Source organism: Podarcis vaucheri, assembly GCF_965113315.1.
Source record: "Podarcis vaucheri genome assembly, chromosome: 15".
Taxonomy (NCBI): domain Eukaryota; kingdom Metazoa; phylum Chordata; class Lepidosauria; order Squamata; family Lacertidae; genus Podarcis; species Podarcis vaucheri.
The window spans coordinates 8,510,339-8,535,767 of record NC_138753.1 but is presented as its reverse complement, the minus strand read 5'-3'; the positions used below and the strand labels follow the sequence as shown (position 1 = coordinate 8,535,767).

The 25,429-nt window shown below is 43.3% G+C and overlaps 1 protein-coding gene across 41 annotated transcripts in view; it reads left to right on the top strand.

The window, feature by feature from the left end:
- MSI2 (musashi RNA binding protein 2) overlaps positions 1–25,429 on the top strand; it is a 410,358-nt gene that overhangs the window by 10,721 nt on the left and 374,208 nt on the right. For all 41 annotated transcript variants that reach the window (XR_014214082.1, XR_014214083.1, XR_014214084.1 and 38 more), the window contains 4 exons: positions 2–42; positions 608–689; positions 1,397–1,481; positions 5,822–5,863. Coding sequence is in view for 38 of the 41 variants with exons in the window: in XM_082201257.1 (XP_082057383.1) it covers positions 2–42; positions 608–689; positions 1,397–1,481; positions 5,822–5,863 (250 nt within the window). In the remaining 3 variants the exon portion in view is untranslated. The remainder of the gene's footprint in view (position 1; positions 43–607; positions 690–1,396; positions 1,482–5,821; positions 5,864–25,429) is intronic.

Genomic DNA, 25,429 nt, shown 5'->3' with positions numbered 1-25,429 from the left:
GTAAAATGTTTATTGGCGGCCTGAGTTGGCAAACATCACCAGGTAAGACGGGGGTGAGGGTGCGTGTGCCGTGTGGGGAGAGGTGGGGGGCGCCCCCATCTCCCACTCCCCCCATCCCTCCAGCCCTGTCTCCTTTGATAGGTCTTTGTTGTTATCCCAGGTCAGTTGCATCGGGTTCTTGCCCCCCTCCTTCCCCTCCAGAACCCCCCCTCCTTTCCAACACTCTCACACAGTCACAGACAGACACACGGTTTTTGTTTTTGTTTTCCCCTTCCACAAGGTTAAGGAGATGCGATATTTTATTTGCTCCAAATAACAGATCCATTTCTCGAGTCCTCTATTCGACCTTAAATTTGCGTGCGCGCACTTTTAAGGGATGGCAGGCTGGGGGGCAAGGGGGGGGGGCAGAGCAAAAGAAGCTTCCTTGTGCCACCAAAGAATCCTTTCCCATCTTCTGTGAAAGGAAATAATAGGTCATTCTCTCCCCTCCTCAGTGGCTGGTTTTAAATAATGTATTATTATTTTTATGTTTACGTTTGCTTCTGTGTTTTTTTTTCCTTCCCCCATCTCCTCCTCTCTCTCACTCTTTCTTTCTCCCATCCCACAGACAACCTTAGAGATTATTTTAGTAAATTTGGAGACATTAGAGAATGTATGGTCATGCGAGACCCGACTACGAAGCGCTCCAGGTAAGTCATCTTTCAAATCAAAGTTTTCTTCCTATGGATACTCCTCTCTTTCTCTCTCTGTCTCTATGTGTATTTTATGGAAGCCTGAATATTCTGTCTATGAAGCAAGTGTCACTATATTTAAGAATATATATATATATATATATACACACACACACAGTATATATGATTCCTTGGAAGTTTATATATCTTTTTTCTTTTTTTAAAACTTCTGGACTACTCCTAGTTCTGACTTATAGTTCTGAGTCTTGTTTGTAAATGCTGATGGACACTGCTTAATTTTTGCTGGTGGGAACTTGTTAAATTATATCCCACTTTATCTCTTGGAGAAACTTGCTTCTGGTGTTAGGTGTTTTGTTTTTTAAAAAATAGTCTCTTTGGCTTATTTACCCTCTTTTTAATAAAGAGGTCACATCCCATCACTTCTTCTCTCTTCTGCATAAAGCAAAGCGGAAAGGTCTCTTTCTGGGGAGGGGGAGGAGGAGGAACGATTAAAAGAACGGTATATAAAGTCTTCCCCTTCCCTTCCTCGGAACCAAAGTGTATATTTTAAATGAGAGGGTGGTAGCTTCTTGAAAGAGGGCAAGAGAGGAGGAAACTGTGTCCATATTTTTTTTTTTATATTTTTGCCGCTTCTTTTCCAGTGCTGAGTTCACGCTGTGTCCCATTTCCCTCTCCACCTTCTCTTGTTCTTTGTCTCATTTCAGAGGCTTTGGTTTCGTTACATTTGCTGATCCGGCAAGCGTAGATAAAGTATTAGCTCAACCCCACCACGAATTAGATTCCAAGACGGTATGTTATATGATGTGATGGAATTGGTGTTTGTGTGTGTGCGGCGTTTTAATGTCTCCTTTATTTCCTGCAATATTATGACTGTGACAGGCTTATTTAAAGAGACAGTACCCCTTTTTTGTTGTTGTTGAGTCTGCCGGAGGTTTCTCGTTCTGTTTTTTTTTACTCCCTAAAAGAAGCACCAGTCTGTTACTAAGCCTGGAAGTTCTTTCTGGCTTTATGAAATCTCCTAAAATGTTAAATAACTTGCTAGCCACTTCAGTTTTAAACCAGTTTGTTGTGCTTAGTTGTTTTCTGCTAATTGCATCTTGAGCTACTCAGCTTAAAGAACTGCATTCCGGTACAACAACAAAATAAGCTTTCTGTTATGTCAGAAAAATGTTAGTTTTGCTCAGTGTTGTTTTTTTTTAAAAAAAAGTTTTGTTATTATTCTTACCACAAAACTTCAAAATCCTCTTCTTAATGCCCTTCCAGATATTTGAAAGTTATGCTCCCCCCTTTTTTTTAACCTAACAAGGTGTATTCTGTGGATCTGCAACTAATAAGTTTCAATGGGATCGTAGTCATTGTTTAGTTCTTGTTGATGTTATTTAAAGTCCGTCCATTGTACCAGACTTAAAACGGCTTGAAGAGTTAAATGCTAGTTTGATTTAAGAGCGTAAGAGTTTCCTGCCATCACCACCTTTCCCAGTACAAGTCCTAACTCATCTGTCGTACCAGAAAAAAGGGATGTTTGTGCCCTGTTATCTTCATTAGTAATCTTTGAGCAAAATTATAATTAAAGGACACTGGGAAAGGTCACCTCTGCTACAGCAGTTCTCTGTATGGAGTGGGGGCCTCCCCCTTTTTCTTTTGAGGAGGGAGACATCTGATGCAGTTGTCTGATGTACACCCATGACATTTATAAAATTAATTAATGTGAATGTTTTTCTTCAACATTAATAGCGCACAGTCCATTTTGTAAAAGGTGTGTGTGTGTGTGTGTGTGTGTGGTTCTTTGACGCAACATATGCACTAATGTTACCAAGATCTGTTTTGTAATGGATTCCTTTTAAAACGAAACAAAAAAAGATTTGGAATCAAACTGGGGTTTTTTCCTTCCAATTTCTAGTAACGTGCTTGCATGAAAGCAGGTGGAAATATTTTCGAGCTGTTAATAACTTTTATGTACAAATTCTGCTGGGCTTGCCTGAGCATGTAAGCCGTGCTCAAGCATTTCATAATTTTGGGGTTTATTTATTTATTTGGTGGGGTGGTAGCATTTCATGAGATTCGGCTATGCTCCTGGGAAATTGTCTCCTTATGTTCATACAAATTTATTTATTTAGGTGTAAAAATCCAGGCAGGGAAAAAACCTTTTGTAAACGTGGGTTGTACAAAGAAAGTCCACTGCTTTGGTCATCCTTCCACCTACTGACCATTAATCCTGAGAGTGTATTAATTACCGTTGTTGTTTATACAGTGCCATTAACTATGTGGCATTTTACAGAGGAACTAGAGAGAGAGAGAGAGAGATCTTTGTCCCCAAGGAGCTTACAGTCTAAAACTCACAGTGGGAAATATGGAGGGGAAGGAGAGAAGAGGCTAGCAAAAGATAGGAGAAATTGCTTTTTACATGTATGTAAAAAGCCTGGCAGCCCCAGCCACTTTCTCATAGGGTGGTGTTGGGACGGGGAATCGTGTTAAGCATTTGGTTGCGGTGCACCCACATCACTTAGTTTGTGATGTAAGCAAGGCCAAAACTGCATTTATTTGACCATGATGTCGCCCAAGCACACTCGTATTGGCATGGGGTTACCTGCCCCGAAATCTGTGTTTCTCCAGAGTTAAAAAGAGAGAAAGCTAAGATGGGGTTTCACTTTATAGCTGCTGACTTCTTAGACCTCTGGTAGTATCTTGTCCTGCATAGCATTTGACTCTGTTTCAACGTTCAGCACAGGAAGCAGCTCGGTTGGGTATTGACATGGAAGGCGCCGCTCTTGTTTACAGTTACGTTAAAAGCTTGGTTTAGGTAATGGCCATTCATATCAGAAATAGTACTATTATTATTAGTCATTTCCTAGAGGACTTGTAGATACAGTAAGTAGCATTGTATCTATCTAACTAACTAATTTTTATTTTTAGTAGCCTTTTTTTCTGTCGGCTGTTCTTTTAAATAGTTGACAGGGATACGCAACAGGTATGGATTTGCCGTGTGGGTCGTGCTTTAAATCTCCTGGTTGCTTTAGGCTGACATTTCCCCCATTTTGGAGCAGTCAAAAGAGTCACTGTGCGAAAGACACCCAACCTTTTGAGTTTAACCTATGCTTTAGAGGTTGATGACTTACATCAACTCTCCCAAACATTATAGTTGTATAATAATGGTAGGCCTGTTCTCTGCCCCCCCCCCGCCCCGCCCCCAAACTTTTAGATCACTCAATGGGAAATCTGCACCTGTTGTATTTCTCTGGTAGAAAAGTATCTAGCCAGTGCTGAATATATATGTGTATATATGTAGACAATGTTAATCTCTATGAAAGGGTTAGCTTTGTAGATTAAGGATTTTATGAGTTTTCTCTTCATGCTTCACGAACTGTTACAGTGGTGTATAGTCACTCATTTCTCAGGTATATGGTTTTTCTTTTCTTGCTTTTTATTTTTAAAAAAGTTTTTATCGTAAGTGGAGTGTGGTGTGATGACACATGCCAGCTAAGGGACACAAGTTGAATGAAAGCAGGTTGAAAATATCCCTGTTTTATGCAGGCAGCGAATAGATTTTCTTAACCCTCTGAAAGTGACTCTGATATTGGTCCTCCGAGCCAAGGTTTCTCTTAAAGACTCGCCCCTGGTTTGCAAGCAGAACTTAGGCTTTAAAGTGATACGAGTAGCCTGCAGTGAGTAAATCAGCTGAAGAAGCTGGGGAGTAAGTTGTGAAAATTATTTTCAGGCCTGCAGTCTTGTAGCCACTTTCGGGGTATGTGTGTGAGAGTCCTGTTGACCTCAGTAGGAAATAGGATTGTGCTTTGTGCATCCTATTAACTTGGTTAATGGAACCTGTACCCCATATCTGCAACATGCTTATTCATGTCTAAGGTTAATTCTTTCATAGGCAGTTTATTAAGAAGCTGTGCCAGTCGGAATCTCTTCTCTGCCCTGTTCTGTCCTCCACCCAAGTTTGCTATGCAGAGGTTCATAAAGGTGTACATGACATTTTTTAATTAAATCAAGTGATTCAGAAATACTGTATTTTGAGCAGTGTCTAGAACCAATGGAGATTCGAGACCAATAACATTACCCTGTACAAATTTACTTGAGCGGGGGAGTTAATTCTCTGTGGAACTTGCTTCCTAGTGAGTGAGTTTAAGACCGCAGCTTTAGGAATCTGTTTTATTACCTTTTTTTGAGATACCCATTGACAAGTCACCGTTTTTATTATTTACGTGGCAGCTATAAATCTGTGGTTTTAGCACCTTGGAAGACAGGAGTCCATTGTCAGTTAAGGATATAGCCTTAAAAAATTCTATGGTTTGGTTCAGAGTTTTATTACCTGATTTATTATTTTATTCTCATTTTTTTAGAAGGGTGGGATTGCAAGTTATTGAATTAAATTAGCTTTAAAAAATCAAATCTGCCTTAAACAGATACTGATTTTCATATAGTTAGCCTTGGATGTTCAAGACTGTATGTTAGTTGTGGATGTCGTTTTTTCTTAAAGGAAGTTTTTTCACAGTTAGCATCCTTTCAGGGTGACGTGCTAAAAGTGAAATTGGGGATATGCAGTTTGGGGTGGAAAAAGCTTTCCTTTCAGGCATTCCAGCTGATTTTTTTTAAAAAAAACTGGCAGTTGCTGTTTTTGTTCTTTCTTTTAAATAGTTTTCTTAAACTGCAGAGGCTTTAAGAATCCAAAAGAAAACAAACACAAACGGCACGAAGATTGTGTGCATTGAAAGTCAGAATGGTTTGCATTCCCCTCCCAATTGCTCATATTTTTAAATGCATGCAATCTGCAGAATATGCAAATTGAGTCTAGCATCCAGGATTTGATGGTCAAATTAGCAACAGGGAACTCCTTCCTCTACTTAGCTTAAAATATTTTTTATAAACAGTACTGTATATTGTTGATAGCTCACAGAACACATTATTGGTTCACTTTCTGTGTGTTCTCCCCCCCCCATATGATCATCCCCCCTTACACCTCTGCACCCCATTAGTAACCCTGCAAAACTCAATGTACCTGAGAAATGAAGGCTTAATCATTCAGTACAGTATCCTTTTTTTGTTTGTTTTTTGCCTTTCTGAAGAATCTGCGCAAATTACATTGCTTTTCATTTTTCTTTTCTCTCCTCCCTGCTCCCTCACAGATTGACCCTAAAGTTGCATTTCCTCGACGAGCTCAACCTAAGGTAAGAAAGATCAATAATGGGGGGATTCAGGGCATCCTGAGAATCTCACATTGCTGAGCAATGTAGAGAGGAATGGACCATGTTGAGGGAGTGGGCGGGGAGAAGCTAGCAGAATTTGCAACAGAGACTTTTAAGGCTGGAATACCTGGTGTCTGAAGGTTCTCTGAAAACTACCTGGTTTGTGTGAAGGAAGGCCCGTCTCTCGCAGATCCATCTCCTTGTGTCATTGTGTGTTTGGTACAAGCAGCCTTTCGTGTCTACCTTGGATCTTAGTAATAAAATGACAACTGTGTTGAGCGCCTGTGGTATATTGACAAAGTAAAGGGCTCGTCTGTTTCTCTGCCTGCTTTTTGGTGTCTTTATGTGGGGCAGTTCCCTCCTGTTTAGTTTTGTTCCTTCCCAACGTCCCGCCCCCCCTTTTTCCTAGTGCATAACTTTTGAGAAGTGCTAGTTCACTCACAAGCTTTTTAGCCAAGGAGCCTCTGGCTGCTATTGCAAGGACTGAGCTCCTCTGAGCATTGCCTGCGGAAGAAGCGTTGGAACAAAGAGCCTTAAGTTTGATTGGATAAGTGACCTGTTCTCCACACCCCCCCCCCACTTTATTCAGGGCCGCCTTGTTGTAATGCATTTGGTTGCTTGCAAGGACATGTCAGTCATGTTCAAAAGAGCTTTTGTCCGAAGGCTACCTCCAAAACAAAACTCAGAACCAAGACTGCTGTTGGGGCCAGCTTTTCAGGGTTGGCTCTGTTAGTTCGCAAGGTGGTGGCAGTGGTGCTGCATTCATCCTCTTAATGTGGAGGAAATACTTTCGGCATAGGCGATGTTTTTCTTTCTTTTAAAAAAATGCAAGCTGAAATAGTCCTTCTCAACCAGTACTGGAACATCTAGCGTCAACGGCACGTCCCCCAGAGTGTTTCTGTAGTTGGGTCCCGTTAGTTCTTTCTCCTTGGACAGAAACTCATGCCTGGAATCCCTCTGGTCTGTGTTCTTGGAAGCGGGGGAAAGGTGGACTCAAATCTGTCTGTAAGAGCAAGACGGTATGTCTTGTGCCCATTCTGCTTAGGGAGGGGTTAATGAAATAGTTGCACAGCGCAGGCATGAAGTGGTTAGCACAGTAAGTACAGTGTAAGTTAGTAAGTACGGGGTAGATTTGGTCTGCCCAAGGTGGAACACACAGCATTACTTTCTTAGAATTTATGAGTACAACTATGAAATTGGTATGTTTGCTACAGTTTGCTGGGCTAGTAGGAAGCCCAGGTTTCTACAGAGTTCTCTTTGACTCTGCTTCTCCACTGCCCCCCTCTTTTGACTCGGAGGAATCTCAGCTGCCGAACCTTTTTAATTCACGTGGCTTCCAAAGCTAATTTATACTGAATTCTCTTGGAACTGATTCTCTCCCTGCCCCCCGCCTTGGCACCACTCTGCCCATTTGTTAAGAGGAAGGATGTCTTGAGTGTTATACTGCAGGCACAAGCCAGCAAGGGAATATGTGTCAGAATTGGACCGGGAGAAGCTGTTCAAATGGAACACTTGTTCGTGGCATGCAACTCTTGGCGAGGGAAGGAACTTAAGTCTTGTGCAACAGTGGTGTAAAATATAAAAGGGTGTCTAGAGAAGAACAGCGTGCAGCTCTTTAGAAATAGCAGTAGTGGACTACCACCCGATGATGTTGGATTTTAAAACTGTCGGATGACGTTTTGGTGGTAATAGCAGGGAAGCTGTGGGAGACCACTTCCCAGATCTAAATATGTATGTTCCTGAGATAGTGAGATGCAAAAATATATATATATATATATAAATCCTTTTTGCAAGGAGTTCCTAGAATATGTAGCTGCTTAACAAAATATTGACCCAGACTATTTGATGTATTCAACTTTTAAGTCACATATGAAAATAGATTTGCACCACCCTTCTAAAGCACAGTAATGAAACTGCTTGGTGGGCCTCCCTAGGGAGGGAATTCTACAGGTGCAGCTCAGTAGCTGAGAAGACCCTCAGTAGCTGAGAAGCAGACTCTCTGCTTCCACAGAACAAGCTGCCCTGGGTGGGTGCAGAGCTCTTGTGTGGGCTGATAAGGCAGAAGCATAAATAATTTTGTAAACCGCTTCTGCTTATTGGCCCCCCCTCTGCCGGGCAGCTTAAGCAGTGTCTCAGTTTCAGGTACCCAACAATATCCTCCCAACCCCACTCCCCCAGGAAGAGACAGAGGAATATGTTTTTATGTACCTTTTTACAAGAATTTGAGGCTCAGCAGCTCGGGACATCCCCACCCACCTTTGTTTGGGCTAACCATGGTCTGAGCTTGCAATGGGAAAGCCATAGCACAGAGTGGCTTCTTCTTTAGTGGTCTTGGGCATATATGCTTCTGTCTTCATGGTGCAAATGGTCTCTGGAGTGGAGCAGTGGCCAAACCTGGAGTTTGTTAATTCAGATGTTGTGCCAATCTGATGCTTCAAACCTGCTTCAAACCATGGTTTGTCAGTTCAGGCAGAATGCCCAAACCATTGTTAAGCACCCATAACTGTGGTTTGGCATGAACTAAGCTAATGAGTTTGCCCAGATGGAATTATCTGCAAGGCTGATGCTGTACATAAGCTTTTTTTTTTTTTTTAAAGAGAGAGTCATCTCTGCATTCTACAGCATTGGCTAGAAAAGTTGATGGGTAAAACTTACAATGATAAATTCTGTCTTTTTTCCGTCTTAATTTTCATGTAAAATCCCAACTGCATATTAGAAATGGTTTCTTTACATGCAGGTCCTGAATGTTTCACATTGTAGAGTTTTTGCTCTAGGCTGCACTACAACATCATTTATAAGGTTGTATTCAGGGGGGGCTCATTGAAATCAAACTGTTATATTCAGTGTTAGCTGTACTCTGAGTAGACCCATTGAAATGAATGAACCTAGCTAGCTTAGGCCTATTGATTGAACTTGATTGCATCTGAACCAAGTTAGTCAAGATTACTCTGAATGCGACTTACTCTGATGCTCCCCCCCCCCCCCGTTCTTGCACATTGTTTTCAGTTCACATTAGATTTCACAGGTTTGAGCATGGTTACAGGAAATGGACTGGCATATATGCATGTCCGATGTGGTAGGAAAAAAGAGTTGAGAAGTGCAAGTGTGTCTATTGCATGCTCTTGCACAATGTGTTTAGATTTAAGTGTGGTAACTCAGTTAACACTTTGTGATACAGAATGAAAGTGAAGTAGATTCCTTAAAAGCATGGTAGATATTCTGTATGACCGCCAGGTTCTCTGAAGAAGATTCAAAATTGCCTGAGCAGCAATATATCATACAAATGCCGCCATATTTTCCAAATTTAGGAGGCTATACGATTGTATTTCAGGGGCACAGTCCAGCCAAAGTTAAGCACTTTTTAAGGTCCTGATTTTTAATGGAGAGAATTAAGAACCCATTTCATGTTTGTGCCCTTCATTGGAAAAGTGCTTAACTTATGATTGGATCTTGTCCAAAAGGTGTCTTTCTCAAAGCTCAGGAAAACTCTATTTACACACAAAGCAAGGCACTGCTATCATGTTCTTTCCTTTTATAAAAGTATCTGGAACATTTGTTTTTTACCCGTTGCCTTCATTTGCTGAGGTTCACCAAAATTATCTCGACTTTTTAGGATACCTTGCGAAAGCTATTAAAACTTCTTTCCTTGCAGTGACTTCTCTGTAGCTTGGTACAAACTTCTTTTTTTAAGGCTCAAATCGGAAGGTCTGGAGTTTTAGTAACATGAGAATTTCTCGTAAAGGCACGCAACCTAAATCCCCCTTATTTAGAGGTTATTGTTTCTTCACCCACCCTTCCTTAGTGAGTGTCTCAAAGGTGCAGTGAAAATATTAAAACATATGCTGGCTTCTGTGTTGAGCATGTGGTTCCCCCAGGTGGAAAGCTTGTATTTTTGCCTCGCACCTGCTTTTTTGGATGTTCCTCCCTATTAATCCATTCTAATTTGTTGAGGTTTGTGTTTTTTAAAAAGGGGCTTGTATTGGAAAGGATGTGTAAAATGATATCAAAGGCGGGCAAAAATCTTCCAAGGCGGAATGGACTTGCAACGTCCTCCCTGTGTGGGTTTTTCTTAGCTTCCTTTCTCCCACGAGGCTTCTAAACTGAAAAGTTAATTTTTCACAGTTAAATGGCCAGTGTTTGCCTTTAAAATGCAGACGTTCAGCTGAGCTAGTTGACAGTTCTTTCTGCAGAAATGAGTTACTCATGAAATACCTCTTCCGGTGTAAGCAAAGGACTTTAGGACTTGCAACCGTAGCATCTATCCCCGCTTTGAGCACGGTGGTGATCTTTAACTCCAAGGTTGAGGGCTGTTTTGTGTATGTGTTGATTTGCAATAAAACTTAGCTTCCTCTGATGAAGTGGAGCAGGGTCAACGACCGTAGCAAGGTAGCCATCCTTTAAAGTGCTCCGCAACTAAGGATGCCAGAGAATTCAGTCGGAAATTGTTGGGAGTGGAAGTTGCCGCATTTTCATCCAAGGTCAGGAACAGAAATCACACAAGCGAATAAGAGCGGTGTTTGCTTTTCACTCCAAAAAACGCTATGTTATTTTCTGCCGTCGTTTTTGATACTTCTTTTCCATTTAAATGCATTGAAATTAATTACATAATTATGTTATTTTCATCTGTAGTGGATAGCGTGATAGACATAGGTTTTTGCTGAAGCCGAACTGCAGTGGAACAGAAACCGTGCTGATTGTGATTGTTTATCATCCTTTATTAAATTTCTGTACCGCCCTTTAGCCAAAGATCACGGGGTGGTTTACAATATAAAGTGATGAATCCAGCAAAGCACAGAAATTGCTGCCTCCTTACATCCCTGCCTAAAATTCTTGGTTGTTTTTTCCGCAAATTGCAATAAAGCTCTTGTTGATACAAAACATACAGTGGAGTGAAAATTGACTGTATTGATATGGGGCTATCTGTTTAGCCCATTTTAGTGTTGGCTAAGTTCTAAAATCTTCCTGGAGTTTTTAACTGGGTATTGACAAATGTATTTTTCCTGACTGACGGTTGAATAAAAGGTTGATGATGATGATGCTTTTGTCCCCAAATCTCCCATTCTTGTCTAGGCTTCTCCCCCCCCTTTTTTTTTTTAAATCTATCTGAGAAGGCAGCTGTTAGAATTTTTCTGGCCTTTGCTTTGTTCATCTGCAGGAATGCTTGCTTCTTCCTGAAATGCGAAATCATTCTTTTTGTGCATTTAGTCCCTAACTTGTAGCTGTGAACTGTTTCATGTTTAGTGCAGCCTTGCAAATTAGCCCACAGAAGTTCCTAGCAAGCCTGCAACATGTTCCAAAGCATAGCTGCCAGGGTTTTCATGGGGGCTTTGTGATCTGATCATATAACTTTGATTTTGTATCATCTTCTTTTGTTACCTGTTTTGTTCCTTGGCTCAAAGTGCTGGAAGGAAGGTGGGGATTCTCGGAGGTTTTATAGCAGAGGTTGGATGGCCATCTGTCATGGATGCGTTAATTGAGATTCCAGCATTGCAGGGGGGTTGGCTAGATGACCCAGGGGGTCCCTTCCAACTCTATGCTTCTTTAAATTCCTGCATTGCCTAGGATCAGATACCTTAAGAGCTGTTTTCTGCAATATATACCTACCAGAACCTTAAGTCTGTTTTCAGTGGTACTGATCTCTGTCCCTTTCCTATTAGGAAAACTTGAGAGAATGGGTTTTCTAGCCCTATTGACTGTGTTTGGACAATCATAGATTAGCTTAATAACTGGAGACATGACTGAGCCTTGCACACAGCCACTTTGTCCCCTTTGTGTGTGTAAGTGAAGAAGCTAGCAAGCCTCAGTAAAGAAACTCTGTTTTCCCATTATGTTCAGACCAGGAAACTCTGGTTAACAGCTTCCAAATGAACCCACTTGTGAAGCCATGTTTTAAAGTTGGCTTAATATCCTGGTGTGTTTGAATGCCATTGACCATAGTTTCCCAGCCCAGACCCAAGTGAATGGTCATTAGCAATGGAGGTTAAACATCAATGCTGCATAGTGGTTAGGGTGTTGGATGAGGACTAGGAAGGCCTTGGTTTAAACCCCACTTGGCCATGAAACTCACTGAGTGACCTTGGGGCCAGTTGATGTTTCTCACCTTACTTAAAGGGTTGTTGAGAGGATAAAATGGAGGAGGCAGGGTAAGAGGAAGCCCGCCTTGATCTCCTTGGAGGAGAGGCAGGATATAAATTTAATCGACTGTGTTCCTGGGTTCTGTCTGCATGGCTTAGGAAATAGGAGGCCAAAGCAAAGTGTCAAAAAGATCCTTGCATTGTTAGGGGTTCTTGATTACCTCTCTGCTTCACCTTGGGCCAAGTGACTAACATCAATGAATCTTCGTCTTTGGTGTGCCCAGGTGTGTGGAGTTCAGAATTTGACTGAGAGTGAATTGGTTTAGTGAAGAAGAGCAAGCAGCATAAAGGCAAGGGAATTTGCCTTTTTTGAAAGCGTCAGATTACTGATTCAGAATAGCAACTGTGAATCACTAACCTATGCTATCCTTGATCATTTGGAACGATGAAGTAGCCTCATATTGAGTCATGTCCATGTAGCCCAATCCGTCTAACTGGAGATGCCGGGAATTGACCTTGGGACCATGCACTGAGCTATGAGCCTCTCCAAGAGGTCTTGTAAGCTAGCTCTCTTAACGGCTGCAGAAATACATTTCGCAGCTTTCGTTGGCCCATTGCAGATTTAACAGTGACAAAATGGTTAAGCGATTGGTAGTGGGAGCTTTGCAGCTGTTCATCCTGTGCCATCAGCATCTGGATTCCCCTGTGCCAGTGCACAGCGATTCAAAGGGGGAAAGATGCAGGTTATAATGACTTGAAAGTCCTTGTGCATCCCTTTTCCTTAAGGTAACCTTAGCCCGGGTCTCCACAGTTGCTTGCTTACAGCAGGTCACATCATTTGTAATCCTAAACTACTTTTGCTGTCTGAGACGACTTATAACGGTGCGCTTCAATAAACTCTGGTTCTCATGGCTTATTGGCAGATGGGTGGGGAATACCTGCAGTATTAGCTTTCACCTGCAGTTACTTGCATGATGCAGAAAGAGAGAGAGAGAGAGAGAAAGAAAGAAAGAAAGAAAGAAAGAAAGAAAGAAAGAAAGACTCTAATGGCCTTCTAAATTTTGTACCAAAGCATTTCTTTGTCTTGCGGAACATTGAGAGCTTTAACGAGTTCTAGTGATAAAGTGCACGTGTGAGAACACACAGACCAAATCCGTTGTGTTTGTATTTCTTCATTTGGACAGGAGTTTCACACTCTGAGCCAACAGAGGAAATGCATCTCTAATTCGGTGAATGTTGCCAGTCTCGGAAGATGTTGTTTTTCTAAATGGTTATAGAGTCTTGGACCTCTTCCTCTTTGAGAGAGGAGAAAGGCTGCTGCCTCATCTCTCTCTCTGTTGTCTGTCTTTTAAGACCAAGATTAACTTTTACCGGTGATCTTTCATGATAGCTATTGAGGAATTTCAACAGCAGTTATTTTCATAATCAACTTACTTTCTCTGCCCATTTTGGCTGCTGTGCAACAGTCTCTGCACTTGGTAGAGTTGAGCCTTCTTGGTGGTGGTCCCCTCGTCATGAAACTCCCTCCAGAGATACATTTGCCCAGAGCCAACACTTTGACACTGCGTTACTTGAAAAAGGTGGATTTTTAAAACTAAATAGGTACAGTGTTAAGGCTTCCTAGGGACAGTGTTGATTTGTTATGGTGGAAGAGTCTTTGGCATCTTTGCAAGTTTGGGTAAGGGAGAAGGAGGACATGTAAATAAACTTAAGGATGTCTATACATATTAAGACTGAATCTGTGCTTCCTTTATTATGTTAGTGTTTAAAGCTCTAAATGGCTTGCACTCTTAATATCTGAAGGAACAGCTTTCCTATCAGTGTTAAGATCAGCATAGGGGGCCTTTATAGTTCCACTACCCTCAGATGTTCAGGGTGTTGGTGGTGCCCCAAGTGCGGGCATTCTCTGCGGCAGATCCTAGCTTGTGGAATTCCCTCCTTACAGAGGTGTGTCTGGCACCAATGCTATACAGCTTTTGGAGGATGCTGAAGAAGCATCTCAGGGCGGTGGGTTCATTCCCCACGTTGGGCAAAAGATTCCTGCATTGGAGGGGGTTGGACTAGATGACCCTTGTGGTCTCTTCCAACTTGACCATTCTACAATTCTGTGTGTGTTTCAGGGACCCACTGTGATTTCTTTTTTAAGGTTGAGTTTTAAATTGTTGTAACCTACCGTAGATCCGCTGGTGAAGGGTGGGTAATAAATTATAATAGTAACTTGAAAAACAATAATTAAGTAATTAATAATGGCCCAATTTGGGATAGGCACAGATGATTTGTGTTTTGTTATTCTCTTCTCCTCCGTTCCCCTTTGTTACAGGACAGGGTTATATTTCACCCCCTCTCTAACAGGTAGGCGAGGATATCAAATGTATATTAAGAGGGCTGGGTGAAGCTTGGCCTTTGGCCCTGCTGGCCTTTGGCTGCTGTGACGCAGGGCAGCAAGGGGTCCTTTCAGTGCTTCTCTCTGCTTGTCCAACTTTTGGAGCATCTCTGCCTACTGAGCAGCCGTTTTCAGCCTAGGGGTTGGTTTGCTAATGACTGATCTAAAACCATCAAATTCATTTATTTGTCACTGCCACTGACAGCCCAGTTAATGATAATAGATTCTTTTTTTAGCCGGTCGCCTTGTCTGATTCCTTCTCTCTCTCTCTCTCTCTGTTCCCGCCCCCTGATATGCTGAGAATCGGCATTACTGAGAAAACGCAGGTCTTATTTTTAGCAAGAGATGCTGGAAATAGCATAACTCACGCAGCATGTGCCTTAGATATAGCTTATGTGGATGGGAGTGGAATTGAGCGCCGTGTGTTTCTAGGTACCGTCTCAAATCCTGGCATTCTGCTGGTACTTCCAGGGGCAGATGTGTGAAAGTGCAAGATAGGTGGTAGCTGTGGGAGGAGCACACTGAAAAGGGTCCATGGGCCAGCTTCCAGCCTGGCTGTGTGCGGCTGTGTGCACAAGATGCTGCCCCAAACATGCCTTGGCAAGTGCTCAAAGTTGCAGTGAAGATGGTGTGCTAGACGTTGAATTCAGCACATGGCAGCAGGTGTGGGGAACCTTTGGCCCTCCAGATGTTGCTGAGCTGTTGGGGCGCGGGTGGCACTGTGGGTTAAACCACAGAGCCTAGGACTTGCCGATCAGAAGGTCAGCGGTTCGAATCCCCGCAACAGGGTGAGCTCCCGTTGCTTGGTCCCTACTCCTGCCAACCTAGCAGTTCGAAAGCATGTCAAAATGCAAGTAGATAAATAGGTACCGCTCTGGCGGGAAGGTAAACGGCGTTTCCATGTGCTGCTCTGGTTCGCCAGAAGTGGAATAGTCATGCTGGCCACATGACCTGGAAGCTGTACGCTGGCTCCCTCGGCCAGTAAAGCGAGATGAGTGCTGCAACCCCAGAGTCGGCCACGACTGGACCTAATGGTCAGGGGTACCTTTACCTGTATGTTGCTGAGCTATAACTCCCATCATCCCTGGCCATTGACCACTCTTGCTAGGGCTGATGGGAGTTGTAGATCAGCATCATCTGGAGTGCAAAGGTTCCCCATGCCTGATGTATTTATTTATTTCTCTACTGTTTTATATTTTTTATAAAAATCTCAAAGTGGTTTACAGCATATTAAATCAATAAAACAATAGCCGGGCGATGTTCCTCCGGCCTCATGAGGAGCCTCTTCAGTAGGGCTGGGTGAGTGTGGGCCTCCTCACCTAGGGCAGGTGGAAAGGGCCTTGCGGAGAGTGGCCTTCACGCCTCACAGCTGGGCGATGTTCCTCTGGCCTCAGTGACGTGCACCATTAGCTGACTGTGAGTTAAGAACATCAAGGGAAAGGTGTGTCTTACAAAATCCAAGAGCTCCATCCTGTAATTTCTCCATCTTTGTCAAGCTGGCACCCTCCAGCCTTCTAAAAACACATGCAGGAAGAGCTGGGTTCCATCTGTAGCTTGAACACTCCATCTTGGTTCCATGCTTTTGGGCTTCTTGGCCGGGAGGCCTTTTCACTCCTTTCGCTGCTGCTTATTCACTCGTCTTCTCCCTCCAAGGCTGACGATGTTGCTCCCTACCGCCAGCCATGCAAAATACATGAACTGAGCACCATGACCTCTTCACATCAAAGCAACAGCAGACAACTCGCGCACACGCGCGCACACACACACACACACACACACACACAGCCTCTGGGTGCACAGTGACTACTCAAAAGTACTTGCAGGAGGGGTTTTTTTTTTAACAGTGCTTGTGCATGCACAGTGTGAGTTGTGTGTGGTTTGTGTGAGCTTTCTGCTCTTGCTTTGACCTGAATAGGCCATGGTGTTGAGTTCAAACACTTCGGTTGCAATTGATTGCCCGTCTGTTGGGTTGCCCTTGACTCCTCACTTTTACCTTTCCATTCTTGGGCACCACACAATAGTGCTTAGTGTCCGTTGGGATTGGTGGGGCAGAGGAAAGGGAAACTTAAGTTGTTTAAAATTGTTTTTAATACAGTACTGTGTTTTGATGCTGTAACCCGTCCTTGGACCTCAGGGCAGTGTTTGAAGTTAGCCAGGCGCAAGGTGCATTTTGCACCTGATTATCGGCCACGTGCCACCAAGTGAAGATTCCTGGCCGCCAGAAGGGTTCCTGATATCTCTGCCATCTGGAAGTGCATGCCTGGGAATCCTTGGATCTGGACTGTTTTCTTACACTGATACCACAGCCTAGGCAGAATTCTATCAGTTACAATTTATCTGCATAATTGGAATGAATTTCAGGAACCAAAATGCTTTTTCTGTGCAGCCTGAGCAGCAGCGGTGAACAACGTTACAGTGAATTGTTGTAGCTTGTCTTTGCTTACCCCTCCCCACCCCACTGCCCTGTTCACGGTTGTGAAGAATATTCTTACATTATGAACGGTCTGTGTTCATTAAGAAAAAGAGGTAGGAATAGGCCAATATATATGTGGGCTGTCCATGGATAAAGTGACCTTTCTTCTTTTAAGTTTTCAAAGTTCTTAACCTAGCTGTAGGTTTCCACTTGAACTAGCCAGATGTTTGACTGAGAACCAATCACAGTTAGTCCATCATTTGAAAAATAAGATTTGAGAGCCATCTTGCCCGAAAAGGGCAACTAGAAATTCCGTTTTGGCGGCTGTAACCTCGGTTTAAGGAGCCATTTGGCGCCTAGCTTATATATGCGAGTTTCTAACACTGCCTCAGGGTGAAGGGCGGGTAGTTAAATAAATAGTAACTAATGATAGGTGGGGCTGGAGAATCACAGGAGCCAGAGACAACTCATTATGGCTTTGTCCTCATTCTTCTCTTGTGCAAAAGACAATATAGATATGATAGTGGTACATGATTACGTGGGAGTAAGTCCTTTTGAACTCACTGGGTTCTAAGAAGACCTCTCTTGACTTGGTTCTAAGAAGACCTACATAGGATTGCTTTGCATAGATTCTCCACTATCTACCTCTCTTAACACACACGATGAATGAAAGCAGGACATGGTGACGCCGATTCCGAGCCAGGAATTAGAGAGCAGAGAATGAGTTTAGTATAGCCAGGTGGGTTGAGGAGAGGAAAGCTGTGCTCAAGTTTTGGACGTGGCCCAAGTTGCCCATAGCAAAAAGCCTTCCTTGTTGCCCTGTTTATCTTAAGAGGACTGTTCACGCATGGCTGTAGAGCAAGTAGTAGCTGGACTTGAGCAGCATGGCTGTCTATCACCAAAGCCGGCAATGTTCATTTGAAATTGAAATTGCAGTAAATATGGTTGGGCTGAACTTGTGTGTTTGGGGGGAAATTTTGCTCTCTTCTCTTTTTCTGGAAGCTCTGCCTAAAAATTATAAGCTTTCCTCACAGGAGAAATTGGGTTTTAGACAGGGCAGGTTTCACACAGTATGTTTTGCACCTTGCTGCTGGACCGTGTTGTGATTCATCTGCATCCAAAGGTGAATCATCAGTGCAGTGTGTTTCTCAGTCTTGAATCTGTGGTATTTAAAGTAGGTTTGCTAACCAATGCTTTGAAGATCCTATAGGCTGCCCTGTGGATGTAGGTTTCTCTTCTCTCCTACCACCCTCCACAAGTAAGCAGACCAGATGGCATTTAAAGTGAAGTGTGTATCCACTAAAAGTAAACTAAGGTGGTTCAGAGAGGTATAAATTCCTGGCCTTAGTGCATTTTCCTTAATTCCTGTTTTGGACTCATGGTGGAATGTCAATCCACCTCTTCCCTAATGAGAACAATGTCCTATACCTGTGATGATTGACGGCACGGTAAATCCATAAGGCAACCCCTTCTTCTCTTCTGCCCACACACAAACACAAGACATTTCTTTTTCTTTTTTTAAGCATTCTTAAAAGTGCAGTTTCTGTTTGGAATTCTCTCTGCCCTTGGGCAAGGATGACAGTAAATGCTGCTAGTTGAGCTGTCTTTCTGCCTTCATGATGCCCAAATAGTGTGCTGTTTTTCTTGACTTAGGGAGGTCATTATAAAATGAGTTTGCAAACCTTTGCTGTCAATCCAGTTCGTCCCTATTCTTTGGTAAAGTAAGCATCTTGGCTGTAGTCCTGTGATACAGCAGGAGCTGTGTGTGTTGGGTGCCTTCTGACGCAGCATTGCACCCTTCCCCCCCTTCTAGGTGACGCCAAATGCTTTTCTTCTGGTCATCTTGAGGATTGGTGCCATGGCATGGCAGTGGCATTATGGATTCTGTTCACTGTGGACTTGCTCTGCTTTATTTGTTAGATGATGGTTATTTAGGTTTTTTTAAAAAATTGTCGAATTGGTCACTGGTCACATGAGGTTGCGTAGGAGAGGACTAGGAAGGGAAACCTAGGAATATAGGAAGCTGTCTTGGTTTATCGAGCTCAGTGTTGTCTGTTCTCACAACGGTCTGCTCAGATACAAAGGACTTTGCCTGTTGTCCATCAATCAAAACATCGGAAAGAGGGTCAGGTGGGGAGCACTTGGCCTCTGATTATCTAAATTGACAGATGGGGTCATCCTGTTGGAGCTGGTGGTCCTTTGAGTGGCTGCAAGCTATAGAGGTCTTTCAAGGTTAACACAGTTAGAATTGTGCCTGAAAATGCATAAGAAGTCCGCAAAACTGTTTTCAAACTAGTGAGATATGACTTGCGACCAACAGATTCTGGTCAGTAATGTGGCTGTCGTATGCTGAACGTATGCACAGCCACGCGCCGTGTCTGGAGTTTCTCTGTGTCTTTCTAGCCTTCCTCTTTGCAACCAGTGACCTTGAACTGCCTTGCAGTGTCCTTGATGTTTCACTCCTTGTATTCTTCAAGAGTTCCCTGCATCTCTTATCTAGTTGCTGCTAGAAACCGTCATGGTGCTTTGCCAAGCGAAGGAGTGGGAAGCGCTGGCTACTTCAGGCTGGCCTTATTCTTTCATGAGACTGAACAACTTCTGGGAAAGGTAACTTTGAGAATGTTCCCTTTTCTTAGAACAGATGCATCCTTGGCTTTGCAGAACATAACAGCCTACATCCTTTGGACTCCTAGTTCGCACTTCTTTTCAAAAGGTAATCCTAGCTGGTACAAGTTGCGATAAAACATTGCTTTCAGATTTTTTTAAAAAATTAAAAGAGCACGTCGCGGTTTGTTTATTTACTCAAAGCATTTTTAAAATCCTGCTTTTCAGGCTCCCTCTATAAATCCCAGTGATAAAGGCAGTCCCAACCTCCAGGCTTACAAAGACACAACACAAAAGGAAAAGGGATGAAGAGGGATGAAGGGGCAAAAGCAAGAAAATTTAGGCATCATTTCTTGCTTACAAAGTTAGTATTATTTTGATTTATTTCCCACCCTTCGCCCTGAGGTCCCAGAGCAGGCCACAACAATTAAAAATATCCAGCTGGAATGAAAAGATTAGAGCCAAAAACGGCAGGTCTTTCAGTATAGCTGAATCCAACATTTTCATCCTTCGGAATCCAAAAGATTTCTGCCCACTCATCCAAATGTATTCAGTGTGAAAGGGCACTCATATGTGGCTGACTAAATGTTGGGGAGACATGTTGCTTGCCTGTAAAAGTTGGGATCTCAGAGGCAAACAACACATGAATTTGTGTAATAAGACAACTTAAAAAGAAAAGCAGCCACTGAAGGCTTTGATCTGAGTGCCACAGGGAGGGGCTGATTCTTTTGGTTACTTTCCTGCTCAAAAACTCCCCCAAGCCACTTCTCTCTCCTCACCTGCCCAGTCGAGACGTTCTACATTGATATTTACCTTTGTAAAGCTCTGTTGCTTCTTGACTTCAATTGGAGCCTCCCGAGTCTGCTTTTCATGCAAAATGAAACCACCAAGCTTTATTGTACAAATTTGCATCTGCTGTGTGCGTTGACCTTCAGGTTTTGACCCTGAGTTTAGTATTTAACAGGAGAAAGAGGGGCATGCATTCTGAAATATTGGATGGACTACTTAATGAGTGTCACCCGCCAACATTAGACTGTAGGTAGCAAAAACGCTATAAGCAGACAATTCAAGTAGTGCAAAATGGCAGCTCCTAATAAAGTTGAGTTTAAGAGGCCAGTGGCGTACTTTGGTGATTGGAAGGCTGCGTACAAGGAGGTGATGCCTGAAGAATGAAATGAGCTGTGACTTCGTCTTGAACTGAAAGAGCTCAGCTAATACCCAGTTCTTGAAGCACAGCATGGTATACCTGCTTCGGCACTGGACTTGAAACAGACTTCAAATCCATGCTCACCTGCAAAGTTCACTCTCATTCTCTCAGCATAACCCACCTCTCAATGTTGCAAGGAGGGGAGAGAACCGTGTGTGCCTGCCAGAACTATTTGGAGAAATACAAAGAAATAACACGAGTTGTGAATGCCAGGGCTCAGCCCCCGTCATCTAACTTAGCATGCCTCTGAGCATGCGCAGGGTGCTCTGCTTGTTTGCTCGTTACTGAGAACCACGGACACATTGTGTGATGGAGGAGATATAATCTCCAAGGCACCGCCTCGCATTTCACAGTTCATTTCTCTTTTGAGCAAATCTTGGCACCTGATTTTTACAGGAGGGCTACTTTGGGGAGGGCCCACCAAAGACACTGCTCCTACCTGGGTAACTGGGTAACTTGAAGGGTCCACCTGGTGGTCCTCAGAGCTGGATTTGGCCCTGTGCTTGATGGCTTAAAAGATGCTGGGTGCCAGTTCCTTTTCTCTTACTGGACAGCTGCTTCATGTTTTCTTAATAACCTCTAATTTAGGTTAATACATATCACTGGAATCTGCGTCTCTTTTGAAAATTAGGCTCTGCACCCCATGTTGGGAGCTTGCATGCAATAGCAAGCTCCTTTAACACAGGAGAGATCAAAGGAACTTTTGCTCTTTCATAATGTTCTTAAAACTGTTTGGCAGGTGCAGCTCTCCTCTTGTTGTGGGTGACTTCTTTTTAGATTTGCTTCTATGGAACCTAACCAAAAAAGAAAAAGAAAAAAAGAGAGGTAGAAGCAGATAACATCACACCACCTGCTTGTTTTTACCTTTTGGCTCTACCTGAGTGGGAATAATTGGAAACGGAGGCAGTTAAATGCCCTTGAAGTGGGCACAGGCTGAGTGCAGGCAGGCGGAAAAGGTAAAACTCCTTAATCCAGCCACGAGAGAATATAAAATTCTGTGTGTTCCTGTTTGCTGCCTGTTGAATCTCAAACTATGTCTGGCTTCTTCCCCACGTTGAGACCCATATTGCTGTTAAAACACAAAAAGCAGAGTCTGTGGGCTCCTTAAAGGCTAGCAATTTTTTTACAGCATAATAGGCTATTGTGGGCTGGTCTTGTTATGGGGAGGCTTTCTTTGACCCATAAAAATGTCATGGTGAGGCCTCCATGTAAAATACAGGGCTGTAACCTGGTGGTAGAGCTTATGCTTTGTATGCAGAAGGCCCCAGGTTCATTGCACCGTATTGCAAGCTAGAAGATCTCTAGTAGTAATGCTCCAATACCTTAGATAGTCACTGCCAATCAGAGTAGACATTACTGGGGCCAGATGTACCACTTACCTTTCTAGGTATAAGTCTGTGTTCACATTCACCTATTCCTGGACTGTACTATTTCCAGGCTGTTGGAGGGGTTGCATGTCTGAAGACTTACTGGTAGTTTTTTGTTTTTGTTTTGTTTCCTGCTTGCGTGTGGAAAACTCCATTTTCCTAATGTACTATTTTTCTACCTGAAAGCATCCTCCCAAAACCATGGAATACTGCAGAGTGCTATCAGCTACTTTTATTCCCAAGTGGTTCAGTCCAGCAACATTTTGACCATACGATGAATCATTTGTCCAGACTAGGTCTGCATGCAGCTGGTCCCTGGTATCTCCTGCTAAAATTAATTCGGGTGGCAGAGCTGGGGAATACCCCGGCCTGTGACCCTGGGGAACAGGCGCTAGAGTGGAAAAATAAATCTTCAAACGTCTCAAACCCAAGAGTGATCTTCAGCCCAAGCATGCATTTCTCAGTTTTCTCTGATGTATTTATGTGATGGTAGTAGTGCTGTTCTTGCAACCCGTCTTGAACAATAGAGGGTCTTGATCGAAGACCAGCTTTCCCCAATGAGTTGCCTTCCAGAAGTTGCTGAACTCCCAACTTCCATCACCCTTTACTCCTGACCATTCGACCTGAGGATGGTGGGTGTTGCATGTGCAGATAACATCTGGAGGGCTACAGGTTCACCATTCTTGCTCTACACACATTGGTTGGGCTACTTTTTGCAGGTTTGGCCGAAAGGCTCCCCCCACTTTCTTTTCTCCTTTCTCCTTCATTGGAGCTTTCCTGATCTAGATGAGTCTGTTAGGAGCAGGGAGATGGGCGTTGCTCATTCATGTTCCCTCCTGCATAATAATTCCAATACTAAAATTAGTGCTGGTCTCGCTGGGCCATAATTCTTTCCTGAGATTATGGAGAATTGCGTGTCCCAGTGATTTATAGTTTTTCTGGGTCTGGATTCCCCCCACTCTTTTCTTCTTTTATATAACCTTGAGTCCTCAGGTCACAGTCCTTAACCTTTCTTCTCCTTCTTTGTATCTTTCTCCTTCTTTCTTTCATGGTCTTCCCATTCTTTGCCCTTGTTCCTTCCCCATCCAGTCCCTCTTGTATGGGGGGGAACACTTTAGCCATCTTCCGTATTTTTGCCTGTTTAAGCCTCTGTCACTGCGGGCAGATGGCTTCCTTGGGAGCTCTTCTGAAGGTTTTGTAATTGAGTCTTTTACCAGGGCGACAGGATATTATTAACCTTCGCTAAAGCAATTTATTTCATACTCCTTTGTGGGGCTAAGCTTTCTCTCTTTCTACCCCCCTCCCTCCATTTCTTTTTCCCAAGAAAATATGTACGTGGAAAAAAGGTTTTACAAAAGGGAATAACCAAGCCTCAAGCATTAAACTCTCTCTCTGTGTGTGTATTTTTAAATTTGCACGGATGAAAAAAGGTGTCTGCTGCCTGTTTTTAAAACAACTCTCGTTGGTCCCTTAAAAATGTTTTTAATGTGTGTTTGCATGCTTGAGGGGAAGAAAAAAGCAGTCCTTTCGACTATAAGTAGCTCGTAAAAGGGGGGTCCCATTTCATTTGATGTTTTAATATCCCTTGCTACTTAAAGCAATACAGCATCTTGTTTTCATCTCCTCAATTGCTCCTAAATCTAACTTGGGAAGGACGGGAGAGAGAGGGGAGGGAAGTCTTAGTGTGGTCCATCGGATGGAACTGAGGGAGATATGACTGACCTTGTTTCAAATCCCAGCCCAGTTTGGACTTGCTGGGTGGCCCCGGGCTGGTGGTTCTCTTGTCATTCTTCGTTTCCCCGTCTGCAACACTCCAGTAGGTATTGCGAACTGACTTGAGAGCTTGCATGGAAGCGCTTTTTCATGTAAAAGCGCTGAAGAGATCCCCAATAATGAATTAAACTTCCCTGTTCTTTGGGGAAGAGGGGTGGGCAGGGAGCTAGCTCTTCTTTAGTGTTGCCCTCCTATCATTCAGGGAATCTGTTGCAGGGTGGGAGAAGAAGTGGTTCTCCCCCCCCCCAATGTTTTGGGCTATCCCTAAGGAGCAGCAATGTTGCCACTTGCTTGTTCTACACACTGAATGCCATGAATGGACCTGCCTACTAGCTCTATATGCCAAAGGCACCAGTTCTGATGTGCAGATGTACGCGTGTGATTGGCCTTTGTCGATAACGCTGCTGTAGTTGTGAATACTACCCACCTGCCTTAATTTATTTTGTTTCCTTTACGAATCACTTCCTACGAATAATCTCAAAATCATTTCACGATACTGTAAAAAACATATGCAAAACATCTTGAGTCCGCAGGAACAGTTGAAGCCAGTGCATATGTAGTAACGACGACAAAAAAGAAAAGAAATTTAAAAATTAAATAACCATACATAGGAAAATAGCTGCGTGTATGAACCAGTTTCAAATAAATTCAGATACTGACTTGGATAAAATGCTTGACTTAGAAGGCTTGCTGAAAGGAGGAAAGGCTTCAACAGGCAATAAGGTACCTGCCTGAAAGGTAACAGGGAGGAATTCCAAAGGGTTGGGGCCACCACACTGTTGGCCCTGTTCCAACTTCATGTGGAACAGATCTCCTGATGAGATGGTATCTGCAGGTTTCCCTCTCCCACAGTGATCAGTTGAGTGTATAATGGACATGGGTGTAGCCAAGATTTCTTGGGGGGAGGGGAGGACTTTTGGGGGAGGGGCAGAACCGATGTGATTGGTCAGTTAGTTAAATATTTCTATTGTTTTACTTGATCTAAGGGGAGGCAGCTGCCCCCTGCTCCCCTTTGGCTACGCCCATGATAATGGATGAGGCGAACTTTTATCAGGCCGTTGGTCCATCAGACCCATCAGTCTACTCTGATTGGCAGCAGCTCTCTGGCAGAGAGGGGTATTTCCCAGCCTCATTAATTAGAAACAACTGACTTCAGAAAAGAAAAGAAAAGAAAAGAAAAGAAAAGAAAAGAAAAGAAAAGAAAAGAAAAGCAGCAGTTCTGGGTGAGCAGAGAAGTGGCAAGGGGAGCAAGGAATATGCTGTGCACAAATGCAAATATCCAGTGAATGAAAGCTGGGGGAGCCAATGGGATAGACGGAAGTGGGTTGGGGGGGGAAGCTCCTGATTTCCCTTAGGGTAATTCCTGACTGGAGATGCCTGGGGTTGTACTTGGTATCTTCCGGGTGAGACACTATGGGGCTCCGTGCCAAGCTATGGACCTTGTGTGTTCTCCTCCCCCTCAGAACTGTAACCACAACTAATGTGCAGTTTAACCTTGAATATATCCAAACTTGTGAACCACTTGTTTATAAATGGGGCTGAAATGGGCATGTGTGTTTGGACCATCTGGATACACAGAATTGGTCCTTTATCTCTCTCCTCTCTGCCCCTACCCCAAGTGGTTGGATGAGATTCCAACCTCTGCAAAAGAAAATTCATGTGCTCTCATGGACCAGATCATGCATGTTAAATAAATTTAGGCAGATATGTACTAATTGGGTTGTTTG